The following is a 27,652-nucleotide window of genomic DNA, read 5'->3' on the forward strand; positions in this document are numbered from 1 at the left end:
CGCTTAAAGGGCTTGAGCCGCTGGCAGCCAGGGTAGTCTATCCTCACCTACTGAGTTTACTGTCATTACTCCAGGTTCAGTGTAAATTTTAGCATAGATCATCTTTTTCAGACCCTGATATCACCATCTGCAGCGTCAGACCCTGGACACAAGCACACCTGCTTCTGTAGAGCTAACTATAGAGTGTTTGGGCATTTCCTTAACAGGTTTTAAGTTTTACTAGTGCCTGCATTGTTGAAATATTAGGATTTGTTTTTCTTTCCTTTGTTTTACTTCATCTGTCTGCATACAATCATGCACATGCTTTTCTTTTTTCCTTTTTTGCTTCCGTTACTGTGCGAGTATGTTTTCAACTGTTCATTGCCCTGCTAAAGGATCAAAGTCCCTGAGTGCATTTGTGCAATTTTACAATAAAGCTATAGATACAGAAACACTGGTTCTGTGTGCAAGGCACATTTAAAAAAAGAAAAAAAGACAAAGCAAAAAGCAAGCTGTGCTTTCCCTTGTATTTTCTTTGTATATTATAAACATTATTTAACTCAAGTTGCAGTTTGAAGTAAACAAATATTTTCAAATGTGTATGCTCCAAAAATAATCATTAAAATGTTTGCAAAGTACCAACACTGTCTTGTTTGCTCTTTCCTTCCTGAATGTGATTTACATTTCGTTGTATTTAGTTCTGGGGATTTTCTTGTAGTTCTGTATTTAGGAGGAACTTTGACAATGCATTGGGATTATTACAGGTCACATCAAAATTATGTCAAACAATTTTGTAGAAGAATGGAAGATGAATCCTAAGTTTAGACTAGTAAAAAACATTTATTTATCATTTGGAACAGAACATTAATGAGATCTCATTAGCAGTGGATCAGCTTTCAGCCATCTTGTCCAGGGCCAGTAGTGGTGCCAGTATCCGGTTCTTATTTGTCTCCACAATGTGTCCATTCAGGATCATTTCATCAAGTATAATGTGTACTTTATCTAAATTGAACATGATCTGATTGTGCATTAAGGAATGAAACCTTCATAAATACACGTGTGACTGAAGACACAATAATAGTCAAGTTTGGTCAATAACACGTCATGTGTAATTATGTAAAGGATACATCCAGCTCACTCTGTCAAGAAAAGAAAACGCATAATTTAATCATAAATGAACAATTTAATTTATATCTTTTCTCAGAAAGTTGTAATAATCTATCAAAGTGTCAGTACTCACCACACGACTGAAATACTTGTCTAACACCTCTACAAAGTTGTGCACAAGCTCATAGATTGAGAGTTCATTCTGTGTGAAAGACAGCAGCCAGAGAGCATAAATCAGACTTTAAAAACTACTGGGGAAAAAATATTAATTCCCTATGACTGTCAGTATTTTTGTCATTTTACCAATAATATAGCTAACCTCATTTTCAGTGATGCCCACAACTATGAAAAGTGCAGCGTACTGTCGATAGACTAGTTTGTAGTCCTTGTACTCCACAAATGAGCACTGAGAAGGAAGAAATACAAAGACATCTTGAGTTCAACAGCAGATTTTAATCCTGAAGATTTTAAAGGCCAGTTTACGACGGTAAACTCTGACTCAAAGTCTCCAGTGTTACTTCTTTATGTGTAGATGCACATATGTTTCATATAGTAATGTTTTGCATAACATGCACACTATGTTTCTGTTGTTAATCACTATATCTGGTCTATTTGTATGTCTGTTTAGTTATCTACATTCATAATATTTTGCACTGCAAACAATGGCCAGTGATACACGTAGTGTGGTCAACCATTAATTTGGGAAACGTGACTGACCTCTTCCTTCCTCCGCGCGAGGCATCCCCTGACCACATCAGCTTCCAGAGCCGCTCTCTTCCCAAGCTCCACTTGTTCATAATACTTGGACAGGCGGGTCTGCCCCTGTTTGTTGACCATAAGTAGGAACTTGATCATAGTGATTCAAAAGAGTGGCCCTGCTAGAAAGGAGGAGACGTTACGTCAACAAACATCTAAGAGTAAATAAAAATAGCACAGTTATGTGTAAACTGATAAATAAAATTATTTTTGGTAACCATAATGTTCACCAAAATACCACAGCTACCACAATTATTGTTTATACTGTAAAATTATTACTGCAAAGTGGATCGTTTGTCAGAGCTGGTCATGTGACGTCAACATGGCAGCGTCCATGAGGGGGCGACCTGCTCCGTGTAGAAAAACAGCTTTTCTCATCATGTTAGTTTTCAATTGAATATTTCTCAAAGTGGCCGTTATTTATTTTTATTTTTAAAAGAGTGTGAAATATTTGAAAATCTTTCAATTTTGAAAAAGGTCTGATATTTTCACTCTTCCTGCCCTACTGTATATATTGCTATTTTTTGCTATGCCACATTTCTATGTGAAAAAAATAGAAATTACGTCAATAGTAAATAAAATGACCCCAGTGATATTTGTGATATAATTATATATACATCATCGGAATTTTTTTTTTCAAAGTTGCTGTAAATTTTTGTACGGAAAAGTAGGAAAAATATTTGAAATTAGCGATATAGCGTGCACCTTTAAGTTATGAAAAGAAAAAAAAATCCCATACCAGTTGAAGCTATTTTATATTTTACTTACGTCCGCCCTACTTTATATATGTATATGTATTGTTCAAGGCCACATTTTTATATCATCAGGTACAGAGCCTGTCATTGACAGTAGTGATGTGGTCGCTGTATAGCGCATGCGCAGTTGTCCGCCCGTCAGTCAGAATTCGGATGACTCGAGACAGCGCAGGGTTGGGTGAACGAACGAGTGCGTCCCATCATGCAGCGCGCCACAGTCCTCCCTCGCTCACACCCGCAGTAGGAGACTCACATCCAGGGATCGGACTAATGGCGGCCGGCAAATCCGTGCGCTGACACGAAATCCACAACAGCCGCTCAGGTGCCAGCCGATTTCGTGGGGCAGGGCGACGTCGCATCGCTGCACGAACGGTAAAGTAGGGAGGGCTGAGGGGAAACAATCGGCGGCTTCTAGCAGGACTTTACTATTTTTAAACATGGATGAACATCCCGGCGGAGGAGGAGGAGGAGGCATGGCCGCCCAGAAGCAGCAGCAGCAGCCCGCACCGCAGCAGGGCAACAGCAGCATTAATCCCCAGATCTCCAGCGCTGGAGCAGCGCCTATGGTTCAGCAACAGCAAGACGAGATGCCCAGGCCCCAGCAGTACACTATCCCGGGGATTTTACACTACATCCAGCACGAATGGGCCCGTTTCGAGATGGAAAGGGCGCATTGGGAAGTGGAGAGGGCCGAACTCCAGGTAGAGACCCGTGGGCTTGCTGACACACTAGTTAGAAACCCCAAATCGAGACATTGATTGCCATCAGATCGGCTGCTTTAATTGAAGACTTTGCGTTGATTTACTAAGCAGTTTACTACAGCGCTCGTTAGCTTCCTGTCCGCCCCATTTATGCTAAACTTACACCCTTCCATTAAAATAAACGAATCTGTCTGCACTCCAAGTATGCGTGACATGACATTTAGTACGCTTATATTTTAATACCGCGATCCAGTGCGTCGCGTCGCTCCCTCGCTCGTAGTGCAGATGGGCTGAGCTAAGCTAAGCTAACATGACATCGCTGTATTAGCGATATTACGCCACACTCGGTACGATTGAATCAGATTATCTTACCCGCGAGCACCGGAGCAGATCTAAAAGTCGTTGTTGCGGATTTATCGTGTCACGAGAAGACATCTGTCAACGAAAGCCTGCAGACTTTGTCAACTATTCTCTTGTTCTGCCATTTTGTTTTGGTCAATATGGCGTCCGTATGGGTCGCTTCTTTTATTGATCCATCCTACTAGCGCTCACTTTCACACCCCGCTGTAATGTACAGTATTTTTTTATGACACACTATATCCGTTGTTTTAAAACAATAAAAAGTAAATGAAGCCGCGCGTTCACCGAATAATCCTCACAAAAAGGAAACGCTAGGCAGAATGACAGCGACAGCACCATTCGCGTTCTTTGTAAGGAAAAAGATGCAATGGAAGTGAATGGAGACCGAGACTGCGAGTGGCTAACATTCTGACTAACATTTATTTTTCATATAAGAAAGTCATACAGGTTTGGAATAGCGTGAGGGTGAGCAAATAATGACATAATGTTCAATTTTGGATGAACTATCTATTTAAGAATGCTGTGATTAGCATATTTCTGATGAATCATTCACGTCATTTAGATAGCTGAATGTATTAGCAAATATATCTCAACATCGTATTTATTTGCTCATCCTGATGTTTTTTCCAAACGTGAGTGACTATCTTTATGTGCAACACAAAAACAGAAACGCACAAATACCATTTGACCGGTTTTGTGTGTGCAAGCTGTTTTGACAGCAATACCTTTACCAGCTGCAATAACTTAAAGGTCTTAAAGGAACAGTTTACACACAAATGAAAATTGAAAACATTACAAACAGAAAGCTGCTTGGTTTAAACTTTAATTTTAGGTGAGCTGTTTTATGCATCGCAACACTACTGACAATAGACCACAGGTTTTACTGCAAAATTTGCTGAAATTTAACTATTTTGACCACATTTTAAGTCATACAGGTTTGGATTGGGAACGATGCGAGGGTCAGTAAATGATGACAGAAATGTCATTTTTGAGCGAACCATTTTTTGTGTTATTTTTGGCTGAACTGTTACCTTAAGTGTGTTATGACGGCTGAATCTCCCTGCCACCTGTATTAATGGGTGTAGGCTAGCTGTCATATTTTTAATGTCTGCGAGAGCTGAAAGTGGCAGTTTAGCTTTTGTCAATGAGGAAGAGAGCTGGAAGGCCTGGGGCAGGACGTCGCGTTATGTAAACACCGTCAGTCTTCCCTTAGGAGGCCGAGCAGTTTTCACCACCCATGTACAGACTTGTTCAGTGACATACTTTCAGGATGACTCCAGCTCAAACTTAATGGGCACTTTTCATTATTCAGAGGAAGTCAGCTTGTGCTCTCCCACACTCATGCCAATCCAGGTTTCCTCAGAATAAGGATTGTTCTTGTTTATCTGCTCCACATTCCATGTTTCAGATGTTCACTTGCCACCTAATCATGAGACGCACACTGAACAACATACCACAAACAAATGAACTAAAGTTAAACCGTATCAAATCATGATATTACATATGAACGTTTTGATTCTCCAGCCTCGTGTGCAGATGTTTGAGAGCATTATCAGGTGCTCTTCCATGCATTTGGCATCTTGTGTATGTGGAGGAGATGTAGCCAGTGTTATTTTAATGGGTAGATGTTCAGTTCCGCTTTAACGATGTCTGGCTCTAATTGATGTGAATCTCTTCCTGTGGGTTTGCTGGGCCTCGTAGGCATAGCTGCTAGCAGAGATGTCCTGAGCAGTCACATCAGGAATGGGCCTGATTAGCGTTATCTGGGTTAGCTCGGGGTTTGTGGGTCATGGTAGCACAATCTTCAGAGTCATGGCTCTCCAAACCATTAGAGATTGTCAAGTGCAGGTTTAATATTTGTCACATGTCTATAAATCCAGCATCTCCTTCATATGTTAACATCTGACAAGTTCTTACTGAAATCAACATGACTGCTAAACAAATCACAGTCACACTTATTCAGTCACAAGTATTCGATAGCATTTTAGCTTCTATTCAGCAGTTTAATAAAGCAGTGCTATTTTAGTAACATTTATATGCTGTTATTGTATATTTAATATTTTGAATTGCCTTTTATTTTTTCAGTTTTAGGAGTTTTGTTTCATGTTTTAGTTTATATTAGTTTTTTTGTTTTTCTATTTATCCTTATTTTTCTTCAGTTTTCGTTGTAGTAAATTTAGTACTTCAGTTTAAACACTTTATGTCCATTAGTTGGCATAATTTCTTATGTTTAAGTGTTAAAATCTAATATTTAGATTTTATTAGAATGAACAAAAAATATTTTTGTTACACTTTATTTTAAGGTGTCCTTGTTACAGTGTAATTATACATTTAAGTACTGAGTAATATTAATTAATTACATGTACTTATGGTTAGGATTAGGGTTTGGTTTAGGGTTACTTGCATGTAATTATGCATAATTTGTTGTTATTATAATAGTATGTACATGTAACGTGTAACAAGGTCGCCTTAAAATAAAGTGTTACCAAGATTTTTAATAGTTTTAATTTTAGTTTGAAATAACAACACTGGAATAAACAAATAATTAATATAAAATGTCTTCCATTTAAAACAAACAGTCAATTAGTCTGTATATATATTTCTTCTAACAAATATTGTCAAATATAGTCACTTTGCTTGCACTTTGTACATTGGTCTGAAATTTGGTCTTGAATACAGACAAACAACATAATACAGGCAGTTAAACGTCACATATAGCTTAACTCTAACCAGTCAGATGACAATCAACTCTTGTATAATGGTAAATGTTATAGTCTTTTGCAATTGGCGTATTATATTAGTGGCATTCATTTTTAATGAGGCATTTTCTAACAATATTCCACTTTCTTAAATAGCCTTTCATGCTCTTTACTTATAACTGAAATATGAAGTTCTGTTTTAAATGTGCTATTCGTATTGTTTTATATGCACATTTTACTTCTATAAACATTGTACTATTACATTTCCAGTATATTTCCATTGTACTATTCTTAAACCCATAGGGTCCCCTCATTCAGCTGTTTTTCTCCCACAGCACAGTGTATTTTTAGTGTCTGTGTTCAGCTGAAATGTTGTTCCGCCGATCTTTAAATCTGGTAGGTGACAGAGATTTCCAGCAAGCATCAGAGAGTTGCTTGGGGCTGTGAGCAGCCAGCTGTTCCTGACCATATGTGTACTAGCCATCCTCACACTCTGCTGACACTAGCAATGCTGTTTTAATACAACAGTGTTCCATAGTATTGCCTGCCAGCACTTCGCACTGCTTAGGAAATGAGAATGAAACTGAATTACCAAAAAAATGTAGGGCTAGTCAAGTTAGTCCTGGTGTAATAAGTTCCGTTCATGCTATTGATGTTTGCTTGAAACTACTTAGTAAGGTGAATTTCTAATGGCCTAATACTCTTATACAGACTCTGCTCATTAATATTCAGATCTTAATGCATGTATCCCATTACAGAAGTGAACCAAGTAGTAATCTGATCACTTCAAGCTACGTGTTTATTTGTTGGGGAACTCTTGAGTGGTGAACTTAAACTTTAACAGAAGACAATGACAACTAGACATGATAGGGGTGTTTTAAGATCTGTTGTCTTTCAGAGAACTTATTGAAAGAATAGCAAAGTTTTGAGGAAGCGCTCCATGTATGTACCAGCCAGGCCTGCTAAGCGAAAGGACATTTAAAGGCGAAGATGTCCATTTTTTTTTTAAATTAGTGCATCATCATCAGTATTTTGTGATTATTTGTTTTGTGGTTTATCGGGTTTCTTGACTGCAGTGTAAGCATCAACTCCCCCGGTCAGCTCTGTTGGTCTGCCGTGAAATGCTATGACCATTTGCAACTTGGGAAAATATGAGTCCTTGATTAACAAAAAGAGGAAGCTAAACCGAAGTCGAGTGAAAACAGTGACCATTCAGTCAGTCTCTGATAATCAGCCAGTATGACTAATGCTGTAGATGTCTTTGCTGTCACTTAGTAGTTTGATTATACAAAATCTTACTTGCTTACTCACTGAATAGTTCAAACATGCTTTGTCAGAGGATTTTGAATTAGCCAGTGAATAATAGCAGTGTGAGCAAAGACTTCCATTTTTATTTGTTGTGCCAGTTTGTTTGTATATTCCTGCTGCTTTCTTAAGATTTTTGTAAAGATGATTACAGTTTTTCAGCACAGATACAGGCCTGAGAGAATGTCTAATCAGTTTATAAATTAAAGTACATTTTCTTGACAGGTTAACTACAGTACAGTTCGAAGGTTTGGGGTTAGTAAGTGTTTTTTTTTTTTTTTTTTTTTTTAAAGAAATGTGCAGTAAGGACACATTAAAATGATCTAAAATGACAGAGAACAGGTTTATAATGTTGTGAAAGATTTCTGTAAATTCTGTTCTTTTTGACTTGACAAAAAATATATATATTGAGCAGCACAAGCATCTACAATTTGTTATTTTATTATAATCAATGTTTCTTAAGCACCAAATAAGCATATTCTGAAGGATCATGTGACATTAAATATTGTACTAATGAAGATTAAGCGTCACAAGAATAAATGACATTTTAAAACATTAAAATTGAGAACAGTTGCTTTGAATGGTAGTAGTTTCTCAATATTATTGTTGTTACTGTATTTACTGTATTGCCACAGTTCTTGCTGGTATAGACATTGGTTTTAGATATGGAATGAAAGATGATCAATTAGTTATTTTCACTCATAATATCTATCCATTAATATAAACCTACTATAAAAATTAAAAAAAAAAATGCAAATCAATTTCTAACCTTCTAATGTTTTATCTGGATTTTCTGGTTGATATTCTGTCTCTATCCATTAATATAAACCTATTATAAAAATTACCGACCCTTCATTTCTTTGTAAGTGGGCAAACTTACAAAATCAGCAGGGAATCAAATAAATATTTTCCCCACTGTATATGTTCTTATTTATTTATTTAAAGTCCGTCTAAAGTTAACAGACAGTGTTTAAAAAGTGCAGTCCACAAGTTTACATGTTTATTACAGTGACTTTGAACAACCTAAAGTAGTGTGGTAAAGCAACAGATTTGTTTTTATATTTCTGCAGTCCACTTAAAGGATTAGTTCACTTCTGAATTAAAATGTAAAAAGTTTTATCACCCCCATGTCGTCCAAGATTTTCATGTCTTTCTTCAGACGAAAAGAAATTAAGGTTTTTGAGAAAAACATTCCAGGGTTTTTCTCTATATAGTAGACTTAATAGGGGTTCACTGGGTGGAAGGTCCAAATTGCAGCTTCAAAAGGCTCTACACAATCCCAGATGAGGAAGAAGGGTCTTATCTAGCGAAAAGATTGGTCATTTTCTAAAAACAAATTACAATTTATATACTTTTTAACTTCAAACGCTTGTCTTGTCTCTAGCTCTGTGCATTCCGGTTAACTCCTATCTCATTTTCTCCTCCAACTTCAAAATCATTCAAAATCGTCCTACATTGCTGTTTTACCATTTTTTGTAAAGGGCGCTTGACCTTCTTTGCATGTTCACTTTGTAAACACTGGGTCGGTACTCTTTCAGTGATGTAGGACGATTTTGAAGTTGGAGGAGAAAATGAGATGGGAGTTTTTCGACCTACCCTAACTGTTTAGAACGGAACTGCACAGAGCTAGCTAGACAAGACGAGAGTTTGAGATTACAAAGTATATCACTTTTATTCTTTTTTTAGAAAATGACCGAACATGTCACTAGATAAGACCCTCGTCTGGGATCGTGTAGAACGCTTTGAAGCTGCAATTTGGAGCTTCCACCCAGTGAACCCCACTGAAGTCCACTATATAGAGAAAAACCCTGGAATGTTTTCCTCAAAAACCATCATTTCTCTTCGACTGAAGAAAGAAAGACATGAACATCTTGGATGACATGGGGTAGAGTAAATTATGAGGAAATTTTAGTTTAGAAGTGAACTAATCCTTTAAGTTTGTGTGATTTGTTACTGACTTTCATATTAATGTTTACACCAGGTTTATTTATCAGTGCTTTGTTATCAGAATTATTACATGTTCACAAGGTTGGAAGTTCAACAAATCAGTCAATATACTACTGTGATTGTAGTTGTTAAATAAAAATTTCATTCATATCCATTCATGCATCACCTAATTTCATCGTAACATATAGGCCTGGCCTACAGAAAAGAACATTTTATGTTTAATCTGTCTAATATTTTGTTGGTCATACTATACAATGACTTATAGCTTGTCTTTGTTGAATAATACAGGACATAAAGAGCTTTAAAAAATAATTGCATATTAAATCGCAATATTGTTCAAAAAAATCGCAATTAGATTATTTTCAAAAATCGTTCAGCCCTAATATATAGGTTGTTTAGGTCAGGCTAAGTGGGTTAGCTTCAAATAATGGAATTGCACAAATTTGAATATTTTTCAGGTAGGTTTCCTAACTGTTCCCACGTCTGCATTTGGTTGGACAAACCAAGTGATGCTCAAGCAGACCCATTTTTCATAGTGCAATAGAGTTTGTGCTTTTTGGGTAAATCAACCTGCACTTTTGACAGTCAACTTAATATTTAGTGGCCTTTAAAATATTTCTTTGCCCAGTACAGTTTATTCAAGAAGTGCCACAGCTTTCATATGATTGTCTGTCTTAAAGGGATACTCCACCCCAAAATGAAAATGTTGTCATTAATCACTTACCCCCATGTCATTCCAAACAAGTAAAAGCTCCGTTAGTCTTCAAACACAATTTAAGATATTTTGGATGAAAACCGGGAGGTCTGTGACTGTCCCATAGACTGCCAAGTAAATAACAGTGTCAAGGTCCATAAAAGGTATGAAAGTCGTCGTCAGAATACTCCATCAACCATCAGACGTGCAATCTGGTTTATATGAAGCGACGGGAACACTTTTTGTAAGCGCAGAAAACAAAAATAACGACTTTATTCAATAATTTCTTTGTCAACGGTATGCTCTGTGTCTCTCCATGTCACATATGCTGTGTATGCTCTTCTGTGGCATCCGCGCCACAAGGATGCGCTGTTTTTTCAAATCAAAGCTAAATATACGTAGAAACAGCGCATCCTTGTGGCGCGGATGATACAGAAGAGCATACGCAGCATACAGTGATATGGAGAGACACAGAGGAGACTGTTGGCTTTTACGGGTTTGGAATGACATGGGGGTAAGTGATTAATGACAAAATTTTCATTTTGGGGTGGAGTATCCCTTTAAACATCTTTCTCCATTAAAGATGACAGGTTAGTCGACAGTTAGTAGAATTGTCATTAGCTTGTAATATTCTCTGCAGTTAACTCTTTAATCTGACATCTGTACAGTGGAATGTGTCATGCGTCGGTGAGGGCTATTCGTGCCCCATGTGCTGCAGCTTGCTCCTTTGTAAGGCTCTAGTTTTGGCCAGTGATCTCACTATGTTTCCCCCGGGCTGCCTCTGAGGCGTCTCAATGGAGTGACCTCACATGTTGATTCCAGCGTTGTGAACGTGGGGGTGGATTGTGAAAGCATGCTCCTGGCAGACGCTTGGACAGCTCTTCTCAAGAACTTTATCATCTCATACTCTTTGCGGGGACAATCTGTAATGCCATAGTTACTGATTTTTTTACAGATGTATTTTGGTCTATGTATGTCGAGTCTAGTGTTGTTCAGATATGCATTTTTCTGTAATCAGATCATGAGTGCTGTACACATGCTGTGCTTTTGAGTACTGCAGGGCAGGCCTCAGTGTGTCAGTCTCGTTCCAAAATGTCTGTAGTCTGAAGACAAGTACAGACAGCTGTCTCATGTGAAAGCTCTGTCCAAGAGCGTAATGGCTTTCAGCACCAGCCTGTGTTCTCTAACTGGCCTTTTCACTCTTGATCTAAAATTTTCTTAGGATAGTTTCACTGGATGTCTTTATAAGTTAATAATTTTCACAAAAAAAATATTTGTGAAAATTAACATTGAATTATACTCCTAACCTCTATGTAAAGTCCATAATGAGAAATGCTTATGCCATTGGAGCAATTCAAGTTATTTTCATGTTATGGCCTACAGCTGATAAATGTCTCATATTGAAATTCTTTACTAAAATCAATTACTTTAAACGCTACACTTGATTTTAGTGTAATTCGGTGTCATAAAATGTACAGTATTGAAAATGTATGTTCTTTTTGAGTTTTACCTAAAGATTACTTTTTTAACAGTACTATGCAATTATTAGTGTTTTTAAATTATTATTTGATTATATCAGTTATTAGTGTTTTTAAAGATCAGTTTGAAGTTATGATGGTACAGGTAATCCATATAGAGGAAAACAGTATGCACAAATAAAGTCATCATAAAAACTAAATTGTCTTTGTATTATTATTTGATTATTTATTGAATTTATTTATTTTTGCAATATTGTAGAGTTTGTTAACTTATTAATCATTTAAAAAAAAAATCAAATATATTAATACATTTTCTTGTTTGAGAAACCGTTTCACTTATATATTCTTCATAATAGGGAAAATATGATCACAGTTACAGTTTCATGCCGAGTGAATTTTTATTTTCGACCAGTGCCGGGAAATTACCTCTAACATCAGCCAATATGGAATGATAGATCGTTCAGTCAGCGCTTTAAATATACATTGAAATTTTAGTAAGCAGTTGCGATTTAATCTGCCTTTTTCATTTAATTCAGTTACATTTTAAATAACTTGTCAGCCTTAGTTGTCACATATGTTACTATATTTGTTTTGTTGTCACTTCACCAGGGGGCCCTTTTCTGTTAACACAGTATTACGCAATGCTCCTCAGCTATACTGCTTGTCAGATGAGTGAGATGTGTTTGACAGTTAAATATTTTAGTACATGAGGTGAAGGTAGTGTTGACTCGATCAATGGACTGGCGTCTCACTGTCCTGCTTGCCCCTAAAACTTTTCTTTTTGAGGTGAAATTTGGAACTTCACTTTCATTGTAGTTTTATTAAACACTACGTTTCTCTCTGTCATTATGCGGTTTAGGAAAATAATGTATCATCGACAAGCCCACCTCACCTTCCCTGTTTCTATGAAAACCGCACAGGATGTCCTCTTACAGTTTACCTGCCAAACAAACAAAGTTGTCATGAGAGCCTGCAAGAGCTCTTTTTCTCCAGGAAGGTTGAGGGTTTGGTTTGTCTATAAATACGCCCTCCCCTTGCCTCCTCTCATTCACTTCCTGGCCTTTAAGAGGGGTCAAGTTGCACAGCTGCTCTCATTTGCTAATGTTAACCTGCTCTGTAGAGCTCTGTTCCTCTGGGCCATCGCCTGCCAGTGGCCTTGTGTTTGTTCCTCTTTAAAAAATAAGAGATCTGTGCTTTTTTTTTTTTTTTTTTTTTTTTTTTTTTGCTCCAGAGATTTTCCAGGGCATCTTATAACAAATTAAAATTGGGTTCTGGCTTTCATTCAGACTGATTCGACAGTCGAATTTACTGATTCATTAAAAAGAACTGCACCAATGAAACGATTCGTTCACAAATGCATATTGTGCTAAATGTTCCCTTTTGTGGTGTCAGCAAGGGCATTGCTATTTATTGTCAATATATTATTTTGGTGCCAAGCTTTTTCATAACATGCAATTCACAAGTTGACAACTCAGCTAAAATATATAAACACTAGTTTAGCCTTTGTGTCACCTGTCCTCATGACCTCCTATTTTGTCTTGCAGGCCCGAATAGCGTTCCTCCAAGGAGAAAGGAAGGGTCAAGAAAATTTAAAGAATGATCTTGTTAGAAGAATAAAAATGTTAGAATATGCATTAAAGCAAGAAAGGTTTGTAGTGTTTTTTTTTTTGTTTGTTTTTCCTCAAACATTGTATATTTTGTGTGTGTGTGTGAACATATTATGTACTTTTGAATTTTAACAAAGATTCTCTTTTCTATTACTAGAGCAAAATACCATAAATTAAAATATGGGACAGAATTAAATCAAGGTGAAGTGAAAATGCCTAGCTTTGAATCAGGTAAGTGGACACAACTTCCTTTTGAAAATCTGTATATACACTTGTAGCGATTTTCATGTGTTGAACTCTGCAAATAAAAGCGGTCTTCCCCTTTAAATATTTCTTATCGGGATGTGACGTCATTGTTAGAGCGGAAAGAAAAACGTCGGGTGTCGTGAGGACACAGTAGCGTTTCACATGGCAGTGGGTGGGTTTTGTTTTCTTTATTTGGAATTGGATACTATTTTGAGCTACTAATGCTCAACGGACATTTCGTCGTAACGAGTTTGGTGATTCACACTATGAACGATGTAAGGTCAGCAGCAGACATTTCTAACCCTATTTGCGGATTCAAGGTATGGGCAATACATGAGTGCAAAGCACATTACTAAATGCATTTAGAATGGACTGGGAGTTCTGAATTTGCATATGAATCGTATTTCAGTGGAGTTGTATTTTTGTGTCTGTGTTTTTTTGATATGTTTGTATTTATTTTACTTTTGAACTCAGAGAAGACATTATGAATTTGTAATATATGTTGTTTCACCTGCTTTGTTGGTTGATGAAGGGTCTTTTTTTTTTTTTAATTAATAACAAGCAAAATAAACAGGATATGATAGGGATCCTATAAATGGGTACAAATTTTATTAGATTCCTTTGGGACGGTTTGCTTTAAATTACTAAAAAATTGTCTGGATTAGCTACCAGGATGGCACTTCACATGAAAATCGTCTCACACTACCATTCAAAAGTTTTAGGTTGGCAAAGTTTTTGTTTTTAAGGTTAGAAGTCTCTTAAGACTGTGTTTATTTGATCAGAAATACAGTAAAACCAGTAATATTGTGAAATATAATTACAATTTAAAGCAACTGTTTTCTAATTTAATATATTTTAAAATGTAATTTATTCCTATTATGGTGAAGCAGAATATTCAGCAGCCATTACTTCAGTCTTTGTGTCACACAATTCTTCAGAAATCATTCTGATATGCTAATTTGCAGCTCAAGAAACACCCTACTAACCCCAAACATTTGATTGGTACTTAGTTTGTATGTGTATATTCGTATATTTAGTTCTGCTTTCACTGATGTGGTTTTATTGTTTATTTTGTTTCTTAAACAGATACCAAAGATACAGAGGTCTCGGCTGTACCTCAGAACAGCCAGTTAACGTGGAAACAGGGCAGGCAACTCCTCAGACAGTAAGTTAGTCTTGAGTCGTCATGCTTTTCTGAATGATACTTTCTCTGTGTGGAAGTTCATGGGCATGTGCATCATCCCATTATGGCTATTTATGTCACCTGATTGTCTGAGCTCTGTTCTTACTGTCTTTATACATCTCTGTCCTTCAAGTATCTTCAGGAAGTAGGTTATACGGACACAATACTGGATGTCCGGTCGCAGAGAGTGCGGTCGTTACTGGGGCTGTCCGGCTCGGAGCAGAACGGTTCTGTGGAAACCAAGAACCTAGAGCAAATTCTCAATGGAGGAGAGTCTCCAGCCAAAAGAAAGGGACAAGACATGAAAAGGTACAGATTTATTTTTAGAGATGCACTGATCGACCGGTCAGGGACTGGAATTAGCAGGTTTTCTGCATGCTGTTTTGACGTCACACTTACCGTGTTTGATAATGTATTTGTGTCATTGAGTGAGTCTGTGTGAGAGAGACTCGTGCAGAAAACAAAATAAATGAGCGCAACAGCACTCCTAGAAACTTATAGATACGTACTGCGGTAGTAAAAAAAATAAAATTATAATATATGATTTAGGTACGCAACATTGCACGAACAAAATGTAAAACATGATTGCAATGTGATTTTATACAATACTAGTTCAATAAACAAGTTTAGACACAATATTGACTGTTTTTGCTCAATTTCGCTGATGAAAATAGTTCCAATCAAAGCCACAGCAGAACTGTTTTACTGAATGAATGCACGTTTTTGAACGAATCAAGTGAGTCAATGATTCAGTAACCCATTCATAAAGACAGTAGTCACTTGCCTTGTTTCTGAATGAATCAGCTGTTCAAACAAATCTGTTGAATGAAGGACTAAATGACTCACTCATTAAAACGATCATTTGACGCCAACTACTTTTTTGTTCACATATAAAAAAAACAACCACCACATCATTCCCAACAAACATTTCTTATTTGTACATTTAAAAATATTTAAAACAGTAATCTTATAAAATTCTTTATGCATTCGAAAGTTTGCAGTGTAAATGCATTTATGGCACCACAGCTTCATCAAAGTCTGTGTAAATACATCTAATGCCACTTCAGATGCAGCTTCTGTGTTTCCTGCAGTTTGTTGATACTGATTTCATTTGAGTGGTAACAATTCTACAGTTTCTTATTATTGTTCTAACTGAGTTAATTGAAACAATGTAATAATTTGATGTGAAAGATGACACATTTAATAAGGTTAGTGAAAAATGACAATTTAAGAAACAGTGGGAAATGACATCTGTTTTATTAAATAGTACCGCAACTCCTTTTCAGTTAATTGTTATTTCTACCTTTTTTCTAATCACAGAGCACTTTATATTGAGAGTCTTTTAAGTGAGAGAACTACTTAATTTATGTATATACTGTGTATATATATATATATATATATATATATATATATATGTATATACTGTGTATATATATATATATATATATATATATATATATATATATTTGCATTAAAAAGTATAGATTTTTGTTTGTATATGCTGTCAATTATAGTTTAGTATAGTAGTATAAAGAAAATCGGAATTGGCAAAAATCGGTATCAGCAGGTCACACTTACAAAAAAAAATCTGAATCGGCCAAGAAAATTGCAATCGGTGCATCTCTAATGTTTTTTGGGTCAATTCAGCTGGTATATTAATATAAACAGTTAAAAAGATTTCCATGTTTGCTGTTTTGAAACATTGCTTATGATGCCTTTGGTTTAACAGGAATCCAGAGGTTCTGGAGACATTTAATTTTTTAGAAAATGCTGACGATAGTGATGAAGAGGAAGAAGATGAGGGCGACATAATGGAGGACGTGCCTGACAGGAGCGATAAACGTAGAATAAAAAAACATAAAATTAAGGTGTGTAAAAATTTTAGTAATAATTAATGTTATTGTTCTCGGTATATGGTTTCTGATGTAATATAGCCCATAACGATGACTTTTCCAGGTCGGAAATGAAGGTTTGGCTTCAGACTTACCGGATGACCCTGACACAGAGGAGGCACTCAAGGAGTTTGACTTTTTGGTAAACGCGGAGGATGGAGAAGGTGCCGGAGAGGCTCGGAGTTCAGGAGACGGCACAGAGTGGGGTAAAATAGTGCTTGCTAAACTCATAGACAAAATGGATTTTAGAATCATTAATCATTGTGGTTTTTATGGCTGCTCGATTCTGCTACAGTTTAAAAAATTTAAATAGATAATTGTGACTTTTGGTCTCACAATTCTGACTTTTCTTCTTAGAATTGCCAAAACCTTTTACAATTTAGATTATTTATATATTTTTTTGAATTGTGGAATAAAAAGTTGCAGTTACCTTTTTAGTTTTTTATCCTGTGGCGTAAACAAGCTTCTATAGATTATAGATCTGTAATGAAGTAGGGCACATCTCAAAGGAGTGTTTGATGATTGAGCAATGACTGCAGGTCTATTATCATGTAGGGTTAAAAATAAGGCCTGCAATTAAAGGACTACTTCACCCAAACTAGAACATTTTGTTTTCATTTACTCGCCCTCATGTTGTTTCAGCTCTGTGTTTTCTTTCTTCCCCAAAACACAAAAGACACTAGGCAGAATGTCTATGCGGATCTTTGCCATAGAGTGAATGGAGATGTATACTGAATCCAAAAAGAACATTAAAAAGCACCAATAGGACATATAGTGCTGTATTTGTAATAGGCTGCGGTATATTACAAGTTAATAGTGTTTTTATTGACATTATGTTTGGGGATCTGGAAATTTTTTTATGTTTTTGAAAGAAGTCTCTTATGCTCATTAAGTCTACAATAATTTGAAGAAAACTGTAAAATGTTATTATGTGAAATATATTGTTTAATTTAAGAATTAGAACTTTCAGCAACCATTACTCCAGTTTTCAGAGTCACATGATACTTCAGAAATCATTTCTTATTATTATTAATGTTGAAAACAGTTGCACTTAGTCAATATTTGTGGAAACTGTAAAAAGTTTCTTTGATAGAAAAGTACAAAATAGAAAACTGAATAGAAAGAACAGCATTTATTTAAAATAAAAATCATTTGGAACAAATGTACACTTCAATTGAATGTGTCCTTGCAGAATAAAATCTTACTGACCCCAAACTTTTAAACTATAGTGTGTCTAGACGTGCATCAACATGTGAATAATGACTTAAGCCAGTTGCTTACACAAAGCTGTCATATACGTCCAGAATACTAGGAATGTAAGTGGTACTTCCCTAGTAAAAATCACTGCCTATTTTCACTCTATGAAACGAGCTGCTTGGCCATTCTGCAAGTTTTTATTAGGTTTCACACACACGGCACAAGATTCAAAAACTATTCTTTAAACATGTGCATGCATGTGCATGTGTATCCTTCGTATGTGCTTTGTGGCACACGCTGGCCCTGTGGTAGAATCTTAATTAGGCCAATGGCTGCATCAGCATTCCTGACAGCTTCCAGCACGGGAGATTCTCTTACTGCTCCGATCAGAGCCAGCTGGGTCAAACACATCACACACCCTCACTTCTGCTTTCTTTATCTCTCACTCTTTTGTCTTACTCGCTTCTGTCTGTTCTGACCCACTTCTAAACTAAGGATTATGTAAATTAGGACATTAGAGACATTTTAAATGACTGATTACAGTACAGCCCTGACCAAACCAGTTCCAGATTGTAAAAGCGATCAACTCCTCAATTTCGTGTCCACCTTCCACCATGTTGCTCTGCACTGTCGCACACAGAAATATGTCAACTAATAGACTCGTTATATATAGCAGGAAGACTAATTTTTCCTATATGAGGAAAGTAATTTTATCGCTGAATAAAATGCAAATGGAGATAGAGCAAAAATGACTAAGATATCGCCCACCCCAGTAATGTAAAAAGTCACCATAAACAGGTGTCCACATGTTGCTTTGTGCACAAGAGGTAACTATGTGTGAAGTGTGTGTCACCCTTAAATCAAGACATTTATTACCATAAACGCTCTGTATATATTCTTATTACTGTATCTATTAGGGTTGCACAGTGTATGGTTCTAGGAAATGGCCCCAAAAGTTTTGTTTATATATATATATATATATATATATATATATATTATATAAAAATATATAAATATTGTTTTTATCTATTTTATATATAAGTTTATATCAAAGATCAAAATTTATCATATAAAACATTACGTATTGAAGCACTACAAATTGTATTTAATGAAAAAAATATTTCTAACAAATATAATACATCACAAAACAATGGATTAATATTTTTTTTCTATATTGCAAAAAATATATATATATATTAGATTATTCTACCTCGGTTACTGAACCAAAATTGAGGTTAGTGTTTACTTACTCCATAAACTTACCCAGTTATGTCAAATAACCTGCTTTTTGGGATACCCCATAGAGTAACCAGAGGCTGGTGTGATATTAAAGCCAAAATCTTGCTATTGATCCAATTTGTATTATTACTTTAGATGCATGTTCTGTATTACACCCTCACAAAGCTGTTCAACTGCTGATGTATGTGTTTGTTAAACAGTCTTTTGCTTAAGCCCTGTTTTTCAATCCTAAGGTGTGGCACCTTGTTTACTGGGCCCTTCTCTTCTCTTTCCTATTCTTAGCTGAGCCTCTGCCATTCACCCCTGGTGGGGGCAAGTCCTTTATCATGGGCTCTGATGACATGTTGGAAAGTGTGCTGGGCCTGGGAGACCTTGCAGATCTGACTGTGTCCAATGACGAGGCTGAATACAGCTATGATGTAAGTGCCCCATTGCTCTTCTGCTTTAATAATACTCTATTCTAGCATTAATAAATAATAGACTCTACTTTTTTAAAAATGGTCTATTTCCTGCTCAATTTTTAAATGCAGTCTACATTGTGTTAACCATCAGTTAAAAACAGCCGGTCCTGTTTACTCAAGTGTCATGTACTATATTAGCTTAATTCTGTATAAAGGTCACAGAGGACCTCGGTTGTCCAAGCAGGTGTGGTTTGTCGTGCGCTCAGATAGGACAACTATCCTAATGCCTCAGAGTCAGTCGACCTGCAATTTCCAGGTTTGATTTCACAGTTGTTAAAATGCCTCTACAACGACCCCTCCCCCCACCCTCTATTTTTAGCTGCCAGCCAATAAGGACACGTTCAGGAAGACATGGAATCCCAAATATACCCTGCGAAGCCACTTTGATGGAGTGCGGGCCTTGGCCTTCCATCCTGTGGAACCAGTGTTGGTCACCGTCTCGGAAGACCACACCCTCAAACTGTGGAACCTCCAGAAGACAGTTCCTGCCAAAAAGTAAGTGCTCGCTGTGGCTTTCCAAGAAACCTGATGTCTTGGGATTGCTTTTGATCTTTAAAATGATGTCTCAAGAAGCACAATGATTTTATCACGCAACATTAATGTTCCAAACAAACTGCTAAACAAAGTTTCATCCTGCTCTGCAGAAGTGCCTCTTTTGATGTGGAGCCCATATACACGTTTAGAGGGCATATGTAAGTATTAATTTCATAATATTGACTTTTTATACACTTATATGCCACAACCTTATGTGTTCAGAAAGGTAGTATTCTCCTGGCCTCTGCTAAGCTCATTCATGATGGTTACATGTGATCCATAACTCCAGACGATGTTCCCACAACACCAGCCAAAATGTGCATGATGATGTTACATATTTAAAGACGCATTCACTATGTTTTTTGTTTACCCTTACTCATGGCAGTGCTCTAATACTCTATACTGACACCTACTGGTCCGGATGCTTTAAGTTTAATAATTTCTGAGATTTCTTGCTAGAGCTTTCTTTTGCAGTCATACTACAAACATTTGTGTATTCAATCCCAATGATTATTGATGTATTGTTGGTGCAAAGCAGTTTGCTGCTGCATTACACTGTAAATGGTCTAGCTGCTTGAAATCCCAGTATATTTACTTGTTAGCATGGTTAGTAATAAAGTAGCTGGTCAATTGAATGAAAGGGGATTGTCACGTGATGCCAACCTGATGCTGTCCATAAGGGGGCGACCTGCTCATTGTAGAACAGTGGTTCTCAATAATTTTGACTCCCAAGGCATTTTGACTCAACAGTTGTCCACAACAATATATAGTCCCATCAGGATAAAAAAAAAAAAAAATCATTTTAGAGCTTGGCATAACAAAAAGTATATTTGTTATATGTTGAAAAGAGCATTGTGAGAATCTTAGGTCTTCAAAGACAAAAATATATATAGCTGCATGCAGCAATTATGGAGCCAAGCCCATTGTGGCAATTTTGGTATATTTGAACTTTTGAATTTTTTTTTTTGGATACTTTTAAACAATGTATAGTTCCCATGGTTAAACACTTGCTACACATTGAATTTGTAGAAAATCTTCAAAGCTTTAGCCTTTCAATTTACACAGCATGCCACTTATGCACTGTAGTTTGTTTAATTTTACAGAGACTTGAGTCGTCGAAGGTAGAACTGTAGCAACTGTCTCCAAGTCATACAACATTACACACAGTTATATAAAGTTGTACCACACAGGATTAGAACCCACAATCACTGGGTCAGGTGCCTGCAACTCATTTCATTGTGCCACTGAGAATACATGGGTTTATGCAGAACCTGAAGCTCCGTAATTCAAGTGTCAATCAACTCAAAATTAAGATTTATTAAGCTCAGATGAGATAATAGCAGAAAAGTACCACATCTGGAAAATAAGCAACTTCAGCATTATTTATCCCCACAATACCTGTGATGGTCTGCGAATATGCCACACTGGATTCAAACCTGTGACCTAAAATGTTTAGAGGCAGGCTTAGCAGAGTGCACCACTCAGTTGACGCACATTCAACGGGCTGCTGAGGAGAGGTTTAGGTGTGAGAATGAGCTCCCAAAAAAAGTTCTTTAGCATTTTAACCAGAATAATATGAAAAGTTAAGTTAATGGTAATGCATCTTATGATTAACTTGACAGCTGAAGAGTCACATTAAACAGTACAGTAATAGCTTAATAGCATAAGACAACAAACACAGGCATGGTCTATTTTAGAAAGGTGTTTCTTGGGAATGGTAGTGAATATCCTAAATCTATTCAGTCATTTCTGTGTGGCTCAGCATAAAGATCATACGATCAGATTTTGGACAAAATTGGGCAAAATTTATAGGAGTAGCAGCAAAAACAACTTTTTCATTTACTTCAATATGGCTGACATGCACATTCAGTTTTATCATCAACTTCGATATCTTTTTGTCATATCAGTATACATTATTTTATTCAAAAGTGCTTTTTATTTCTTTAGGGGTTTTTTTTTTTTGGCAAAAATGACTGAGTGCACCTTTAAACCTACGTCATAAAGCTCTTGTCAAGCTTCTCTTCAGTCACTGCTGTTGTTTGTAAGTGAATAGTGAGTGTGTTAAATGAGGGCACATGATATTTACACTCTGAGATCTCTGTCCTGTCCCGTGAGCATGTGTGGTCTGGAGTTTCACTGTTGTTGCTCTAGGATGTTTCCACATCACACATATAGCTGATCAGGGCAAGAATTTAACAAACAAAAACTACTGGCACTGTTTGACTAAATTATTGTATTACTTACGGTGTACTTCAATTGATGCACCTTCGTGGCCCCCGGAAAGTATTTAGACACTCCAGAAGGATTTAAATGTTTGAGTATCATTGCATTAGACACAATATATTTATTTTACTGATTTTACATAAACTACCAGAAAAAACATTTGCACTTGATTTGATATTTTCTTTTCTAATGCATTGACATCCATAAAATTTTGATGTGTCCCTAAGCACTTTTTACAGGGTTTTACGGGGTCTTAAAGTCTTAAATTTAGTTGTATCAAATTTAAAGCCTTGAAACTCTTAAATTGTACAAGAAATTAAGTCTTAATTATGATTTCAAGAGGTCTTAAAATTGGGGATGGAAAGTCCAGAATTGCGATCTGCTGAAAATTGCTGAAAATTCAACCCATGTTTTTACCCTGCAAACAGGCAGAGCTTTAAATGTGAACTGCTAAATCGATAAGAAGACAATGCATTTTGAAAAATCTAAACAGTATGGGGTGTGTGATGTGTATGGTTTGCGATAATATCGTAATTGTTTGTTTTATGTTCATGTTTATTTGTAACTGCAGGTTTAAAGTATGTCCCTCAGAGCTGCATTAAACAGTGTGTAAATGCATCTAAATGCCACTTCTAATGCAGCTAAAGATACATTTTGTTGATACTAATTTAATTTGCTTGGTAACAGCCCAAATGCAAGCATTTGACTCAAAAAAGGTAAAAAGGCTCATAAAAACACCCATAAAACTTGTTGGAAATGATTAATTTCTATCACTGCTGTGAACTGAACACACATAATATGAAGAATATAAAAAAAATTCAGGAGTCAGCTGTCCACGGCAGTGCCTAATGGCCGGGACACACCAAGCCGACTTCAAAGAACTAGCAGCAACGAAAGCCGACGGTGTTGTCGCCTCTCGTCGGCAGCGTTGGACCAAAAAGCTGTGCTCAAACACACCACACAGACTACAGCCAACGGCAGACTATTATGTGCGTTCTGCGCATGCATGTGAGAGGAATTAACTGTCTATATCAGCAGCTATCAATAGTAGACCTATATATTCGTCGTTCAAAATGAGAAACCGAAACCAAGAAAACACAGATATAAGAAATGTAAACAAAGCAGCACTTGCTTACAGTTTTGAATATCAGTAACGTTAATAACTTTAATCATTTTAAGTGGCTCATGTTGTTATGAAAACATTCGCGTATTAGGATGATTGGGAATGATCACATAACATTTAAAAAGCCTTCTGTCTGTACTGCCTTCATTTAGGTGCTAGTTTTCATCACTTTCGCTTAAATTCTCAGGCACTGACTCAGTCGCTAAACTGAACATCCAATTAGAGCTCTCACTCACGCTGACGGTCGGGCAAACTGCAGCCAACGTGAACCCGACGAGTGGAACACAACAAACAAACTAGCCCCACCGTTGCCCGACGTTGGCCAACGGCCGACCGTCGGCTTGGTTTGTCCCGGCCTTATAAGATGTCAGCACAATAACACTCAGCAAAATATTGTATAATTATTGCTATCGATAAAATCCCAGAAAAATGATAGAAAAATCATTTTTTGTTAATATCGCACACCCCTAATGTGTTATTTAATTGATATAATTTATTGATAATAATGGTTTAATATAATTAATACTTTTGACTCATCCATTTTCTTAAAAGTGGTTTAAAGGCTGAAATGTAAGTTATGCTTTTTATAGTAATTTTACAGTTTAATATGGTACTCTAGACATTGCCCTACTCCGCTCATATGGTATTAATTTTATTTGTGCAGGTCTTAAAAAAAAAGGTCTTAAAAAGTCTTAAATTTGAGTTTAAACCTGCTGAAACCCTGTTTTTAGGGCCCCTGAATAAACAATAATGTATTCTGCTGAATCCACCAATTCAGTCTTTCAGACAGTAATGTTTTGTCTCACAAATCCTCTTAACCTGTATGATCTGTTGCTGCAGTGGGCCTGTGCTCTCACTGGTTGTGAGCTCGAGCGGCGAGCAGTGTTTTAGTGGTGGAATCGATTCAACAATCCAGTGGTGGAACATCCCCAGCTCTAACGTAGACCCTTACGACACATATGGTGAGAAGATCTATGTCACATCTTATTTTGATAAAACGTACAAAGAAGCAAGAATTTAAAAGGAGGAAACCTGCCTGATCACTAGTATCTTCTCTGTGTGTGCCCTCTGTTTCACTCAGACCCCAGCGTGTTGGCTGGTACGTTGTTGGGTCACAGTGACGCAGTGTGGGGATTGGCTTACAGTGGAATCAAAGAGCGTCTGCTCTCCTGTTCAGCTGATGGGACAATCAAGCTGTGGAACCCTCAGGGGAAGTCACCGTGTCTCAGCACATTGAACTCAGATAGAGGTGAGCATAATGTATCTTGTTTGCACTGTTGCACTGTAATCAATGAAGTGTCAGCAAACTAATTTCTTCATTTCCTGTCTTTCAGATCATGGTGTTCCCACATCAATTGATTTCAATGGGTGTGATCCAGCTCATATGGTGGCATCCTACAACACGGGAGATGTTGTCATTTATGATCTAGAGACATCACAGCCCGTCGTGGTATTCTCCGCACAGGGCGAGAGCGGTACGTCCTTCACATTTGTTCTAAAACAGACAAAAATACACATGTGGATATGTGATATTTATATATAGTTCAGTAATTTAATTACAGGAGCCTGATAATTGGATTTGTCTTGTTTACTTGCTTCTGCTTTGTTGCAGCTATTTCTTTTGGGAATCACATTAATAAAGTAGTCACCCACCCCACCCTGCCAATCACAGTCACCGCTCACGAGGATAGACACATCAAATTCTTTGATAATAAATCAGGTGAGGATTTTTTGTGTGTGTGTCATTATAAAATATCATTATAAAATATTCATGCACTACTGTTCACTAGTTTGTTGTCAGTATGATTTTTATAATGTTTTAGAAAGAAGTCTTATGTTCATCAAAGCTGCATGTAAAAATACAGTAAAACAATAGTATTGTGAAATGTCATTACATTTTCAAATATGATTAGTTTGGGATTATTAATCACCTTCCATCCATCTTTCTTTGTAGGTAAATCCATTCATGCAATGGTGGCTCACTTGGATGCTGTTACTAGTTTGGCTATAGATCCAAATGGCATCTACTTGATGTCAGGAAGTAAGTTTTTTTTTTTTTTTTTCATCCTCTTCTGCTACTGTATCAGCGAAAGTCTTAGCAATCTATAATTTTATTTTATTTTTTCTGCTGAATTGTCCCTTTAAATATTAACTTAATGTCTCTTTTTTTGTCTAACACAGGTCATGATAGCTCCATCCGCTTGTGGAACATGGACAGCAAGACATGCGTACAAGAGGTTACTGCGCACAGGAAAAAGTCGGATGAGGCCATATATGACGTTGCCTTCCACCCATCTAAGGCATACATAGGAAGTGCCGGAGCCGATGCCCTGGCCAAAGTGTTTGTATAAAAGCACGTCCGAATTAATGCATACGTAAAGATGAGAGAAAGAAAGGACTGCTTCACTGCCTTGTGTAACAAGAGTAGCATTTCTCACACTACATTGAAGTGGCTTCCACCTACGCTGTCATACTCACACCACACACACACGATACCAGGTGCCAAGAGGGGGACGTGCTGTTTTTTTTGCGAAGCCAGTGTGGAGTGCTCAATCAGTTTTAATCTTTTTTTGTTTTGTTTTCTTCAAAAAAAGAAAAAAATTACTGTAATTTACTGTAAGTCAAAGCTGGAGTGAAACCAGTGCTTGTAGCCTTTTGACTGGTTTTGAACTGAGCTGATTATGTGTCCTGTAGGTATGTTTCAGTGACCATGAAGTGGTTATCATGTTCATCCATCAGTAGGTTGTCACCGACCATCATCCGGGCACCAGAGGAACTGAGTCCCGCCCTGCCGAGCCATAAACCAGACCCTAATCTCAGTCGCCCTCCTCACCCTAATGTAGCGTGCAAGCGAATACAGTTAAACTCAGTCAACCTTCATACCGTGAGCGTTTGTTTCATTTTTTTGTGTAAAAAAAGTATAGTTTTTATAATCAATTTTATATAAATAAAGACTGTCATAAAACCGCTGAAAATCAATTTTTTTTTTTTTAAAGGGACTATAATCCCACTCAAACCCTCCATTTTATGCGGTTCTTCTTCTTGAAGGTCTTGTGTATCTGGAAACCCTGGATGAGTGCTCTCCTTACTCATACTACATTGCTTTAAAATTGTTTTCTCAAATAACGGAGAGACTGTACGATAGTAGAAGCACATCGCGTGGTGCCCTGAGAGCTTTTAGGAATTTACAAATAAACTGCAGCATCCTGTCACTATGTGATGTTTCTGTACACCTTACTGTAAAATGAGTTTAAGTATCACAGGTTAGAGATCCGAACACTGTTTATTTTCTGTTTGTGGATAGTCTTATCCTTCAGAGCATAGTTTGATGGGAACTCAAAGACTGGACTGTCGCTAACCAAACCGAACAAGTTATTTGATAGGAAATTAACATATATAGGTTAATATAAAAGCTCATGCCATTTCTTGGTTGGCTGAAAACGGGGTTTAAATTCACCTTGTGATGCTGGAGATCAGGAGAGAAGCGAGAAGTTAAAGGGATGGTTCAACCCAAAATGAAAAATGATTTACTCGTTTCATCATTTACTCACCCTCATGTCATTACAGACCTGTATAACTGGAACATTCTTCCAAAAATGAAAGAAAACCTTACAGGTTTAGAATGAAATGAAGGTGAGTAATTGATAGAGTTTTAATTTTTGGGATTGGAGTAATCAATCAAATTTATTCAAAATATTTGGTTTGGTCGTTCTGCCCCAATCTGTTCAATGATTTTTCAAGGAAACAATGCAGTTTATGGTGTAACAAAAGACATTTTTGTTTGTGTAATGCATGATTAATACTACAATAAAGTATTTTTTCTAGTCTTCCAAAAGTTCTGATCAGTTTGAAGAGTTTTGATGAGTTTTGTAAGGTTTTTGATTTACTACGAATCAACAGATTTTAAAGATTGTACCACAAAGCAAAACAACTGTTGAAAAGTAATGTATATAAAATGTCTATAATAAATATTAAATGGTGTATCTGTATATGCAACATGCCCCTTGTCTCGACAATTAATGCAGCGTTGTATATATCACGATATTTGATTGGCCGGTCATTGATGACGAATGAAGATTGCCAGGATTCACGATTTTAATTAAGATTGTGTTTCTACAGAGGGAGACTCAGATTGAACAAACCGCTACACAAATTAATACACGTGT

At 36.7% G+C, this 27,652-nt stretch overlaps 2 protein-coding genes across 5 annotated transcripts; one reads left to right on the plus strand and one right to left on the minus strand.

Moving 5' to 3' along the window:
- Positions 1-258: 258 nt before the first annotated feature.
- ap4s1 (adaptor related protein complex 4 subunit sigma 1) lies at positions 259-3,904 on the minus strand. 4 transcript variants are annotated; one of them, XM_042742448.1, is made up of 7 exons: positions 3,671-3,904; positions 2,122-2,189; positions 1,804-1,961; positions 1,406-1,492; positions 1,220-1,288; positions 1,107-1,118; positions 259-997 (listed from the first exon to the last, which is right to left on the minus strand). In XM_042742448.1, the coding sequence occupies exons 3-7, from the start codon at positions 1,939-1,941 to the stop codon at positions 869-871; spliced, it is 435 nt and encodes a 144-aa protein (XP_042598382.1). In that variant the 5' UTR covers positions 1,942-1,961; positions 2,122-2,189; positions 3,671-3,904; the 3' UTR covers positions 259-868. The 4 variants fall into 4 exon arrangements, with proteins under 4 accessions (XP_042598382.1, XP_042598381.1, XP_018970637.1 ...); XM_042742447.1 differs by having other exon boundaries at positions 1,804-1,964; XM_019115092.2 differs by lacking the exon at positions 2,122-2,189 and having other exon boundaries at positions 1,804-1,964; positions 3,671-3,903.
- Positions 2,725-27,482, plus strand: strn3 (striatin, calmodulin binding protein 3). The gene is given in 16 exon segments (XM_042742449.1): positions 2,725-3,298; positions 13,326-13,429; positions 13,546-13,619; positions 14,721-14,803; positions 14,951-15,126; positions 16,547-16,685; positions 16,774-16,915; positions 19,428-19,564; positions 19,926-20,101; positions 20,251-20,298; positions 24,327-24,448; positions 24,568-24,735; positions 24,821-24,961; positions 25,099-25,206; positions 25,441-25,527; positions 25,668-27,482. Coding segments are annotated over 16 exon segments (2,139 nt in total). The 5' UTR covers positions 2,725-3,034; the 3' UTR covers positions 25,838-27,482.
- The last annotated feature ends 170 nt before the right edge of the window (positions 27,483-27,652 follow it).

Source organism: Cyprinus carpio, chromosome B17 (assembly GCF_018340385.1).
Source record: "Cyprinus carpio isolate SPL01 chromosome B17, ASM1834038v1, whole genome shotgun sequence".
Taxonomy (NCBI): Eukaryota; Metazoa; Chordata; class Actinopteri; order Cypriniformes; family Cyprinidae; genus Cyprinus; species Cyprinus carpio.

Bases quoted from the DNA above. Each gene is read 5' to 3' on its own strand.
- ap4s1 (XM_042742448.1), bottom strand. From the start codon at position 1,941: ATGATCAAGTTCCTACTTATGGTCAACAAACAGGGGCAGACCCGCCTG. The intron at 1,493-1,803 runs GTCAGTCACGTT...CTTCCTTCTCAG, and splicing joins TCGCGCGGAGGAAGGAAGAG to TGCTCATTTGTGGAGTACAA. The intron at 1,289-1,405 runs GTTAGCTATATT...TCTTTCACACAG, and splicing joins TGGGCATCACTGAAAATGAG to AATGAACTCTCAATCTATGA.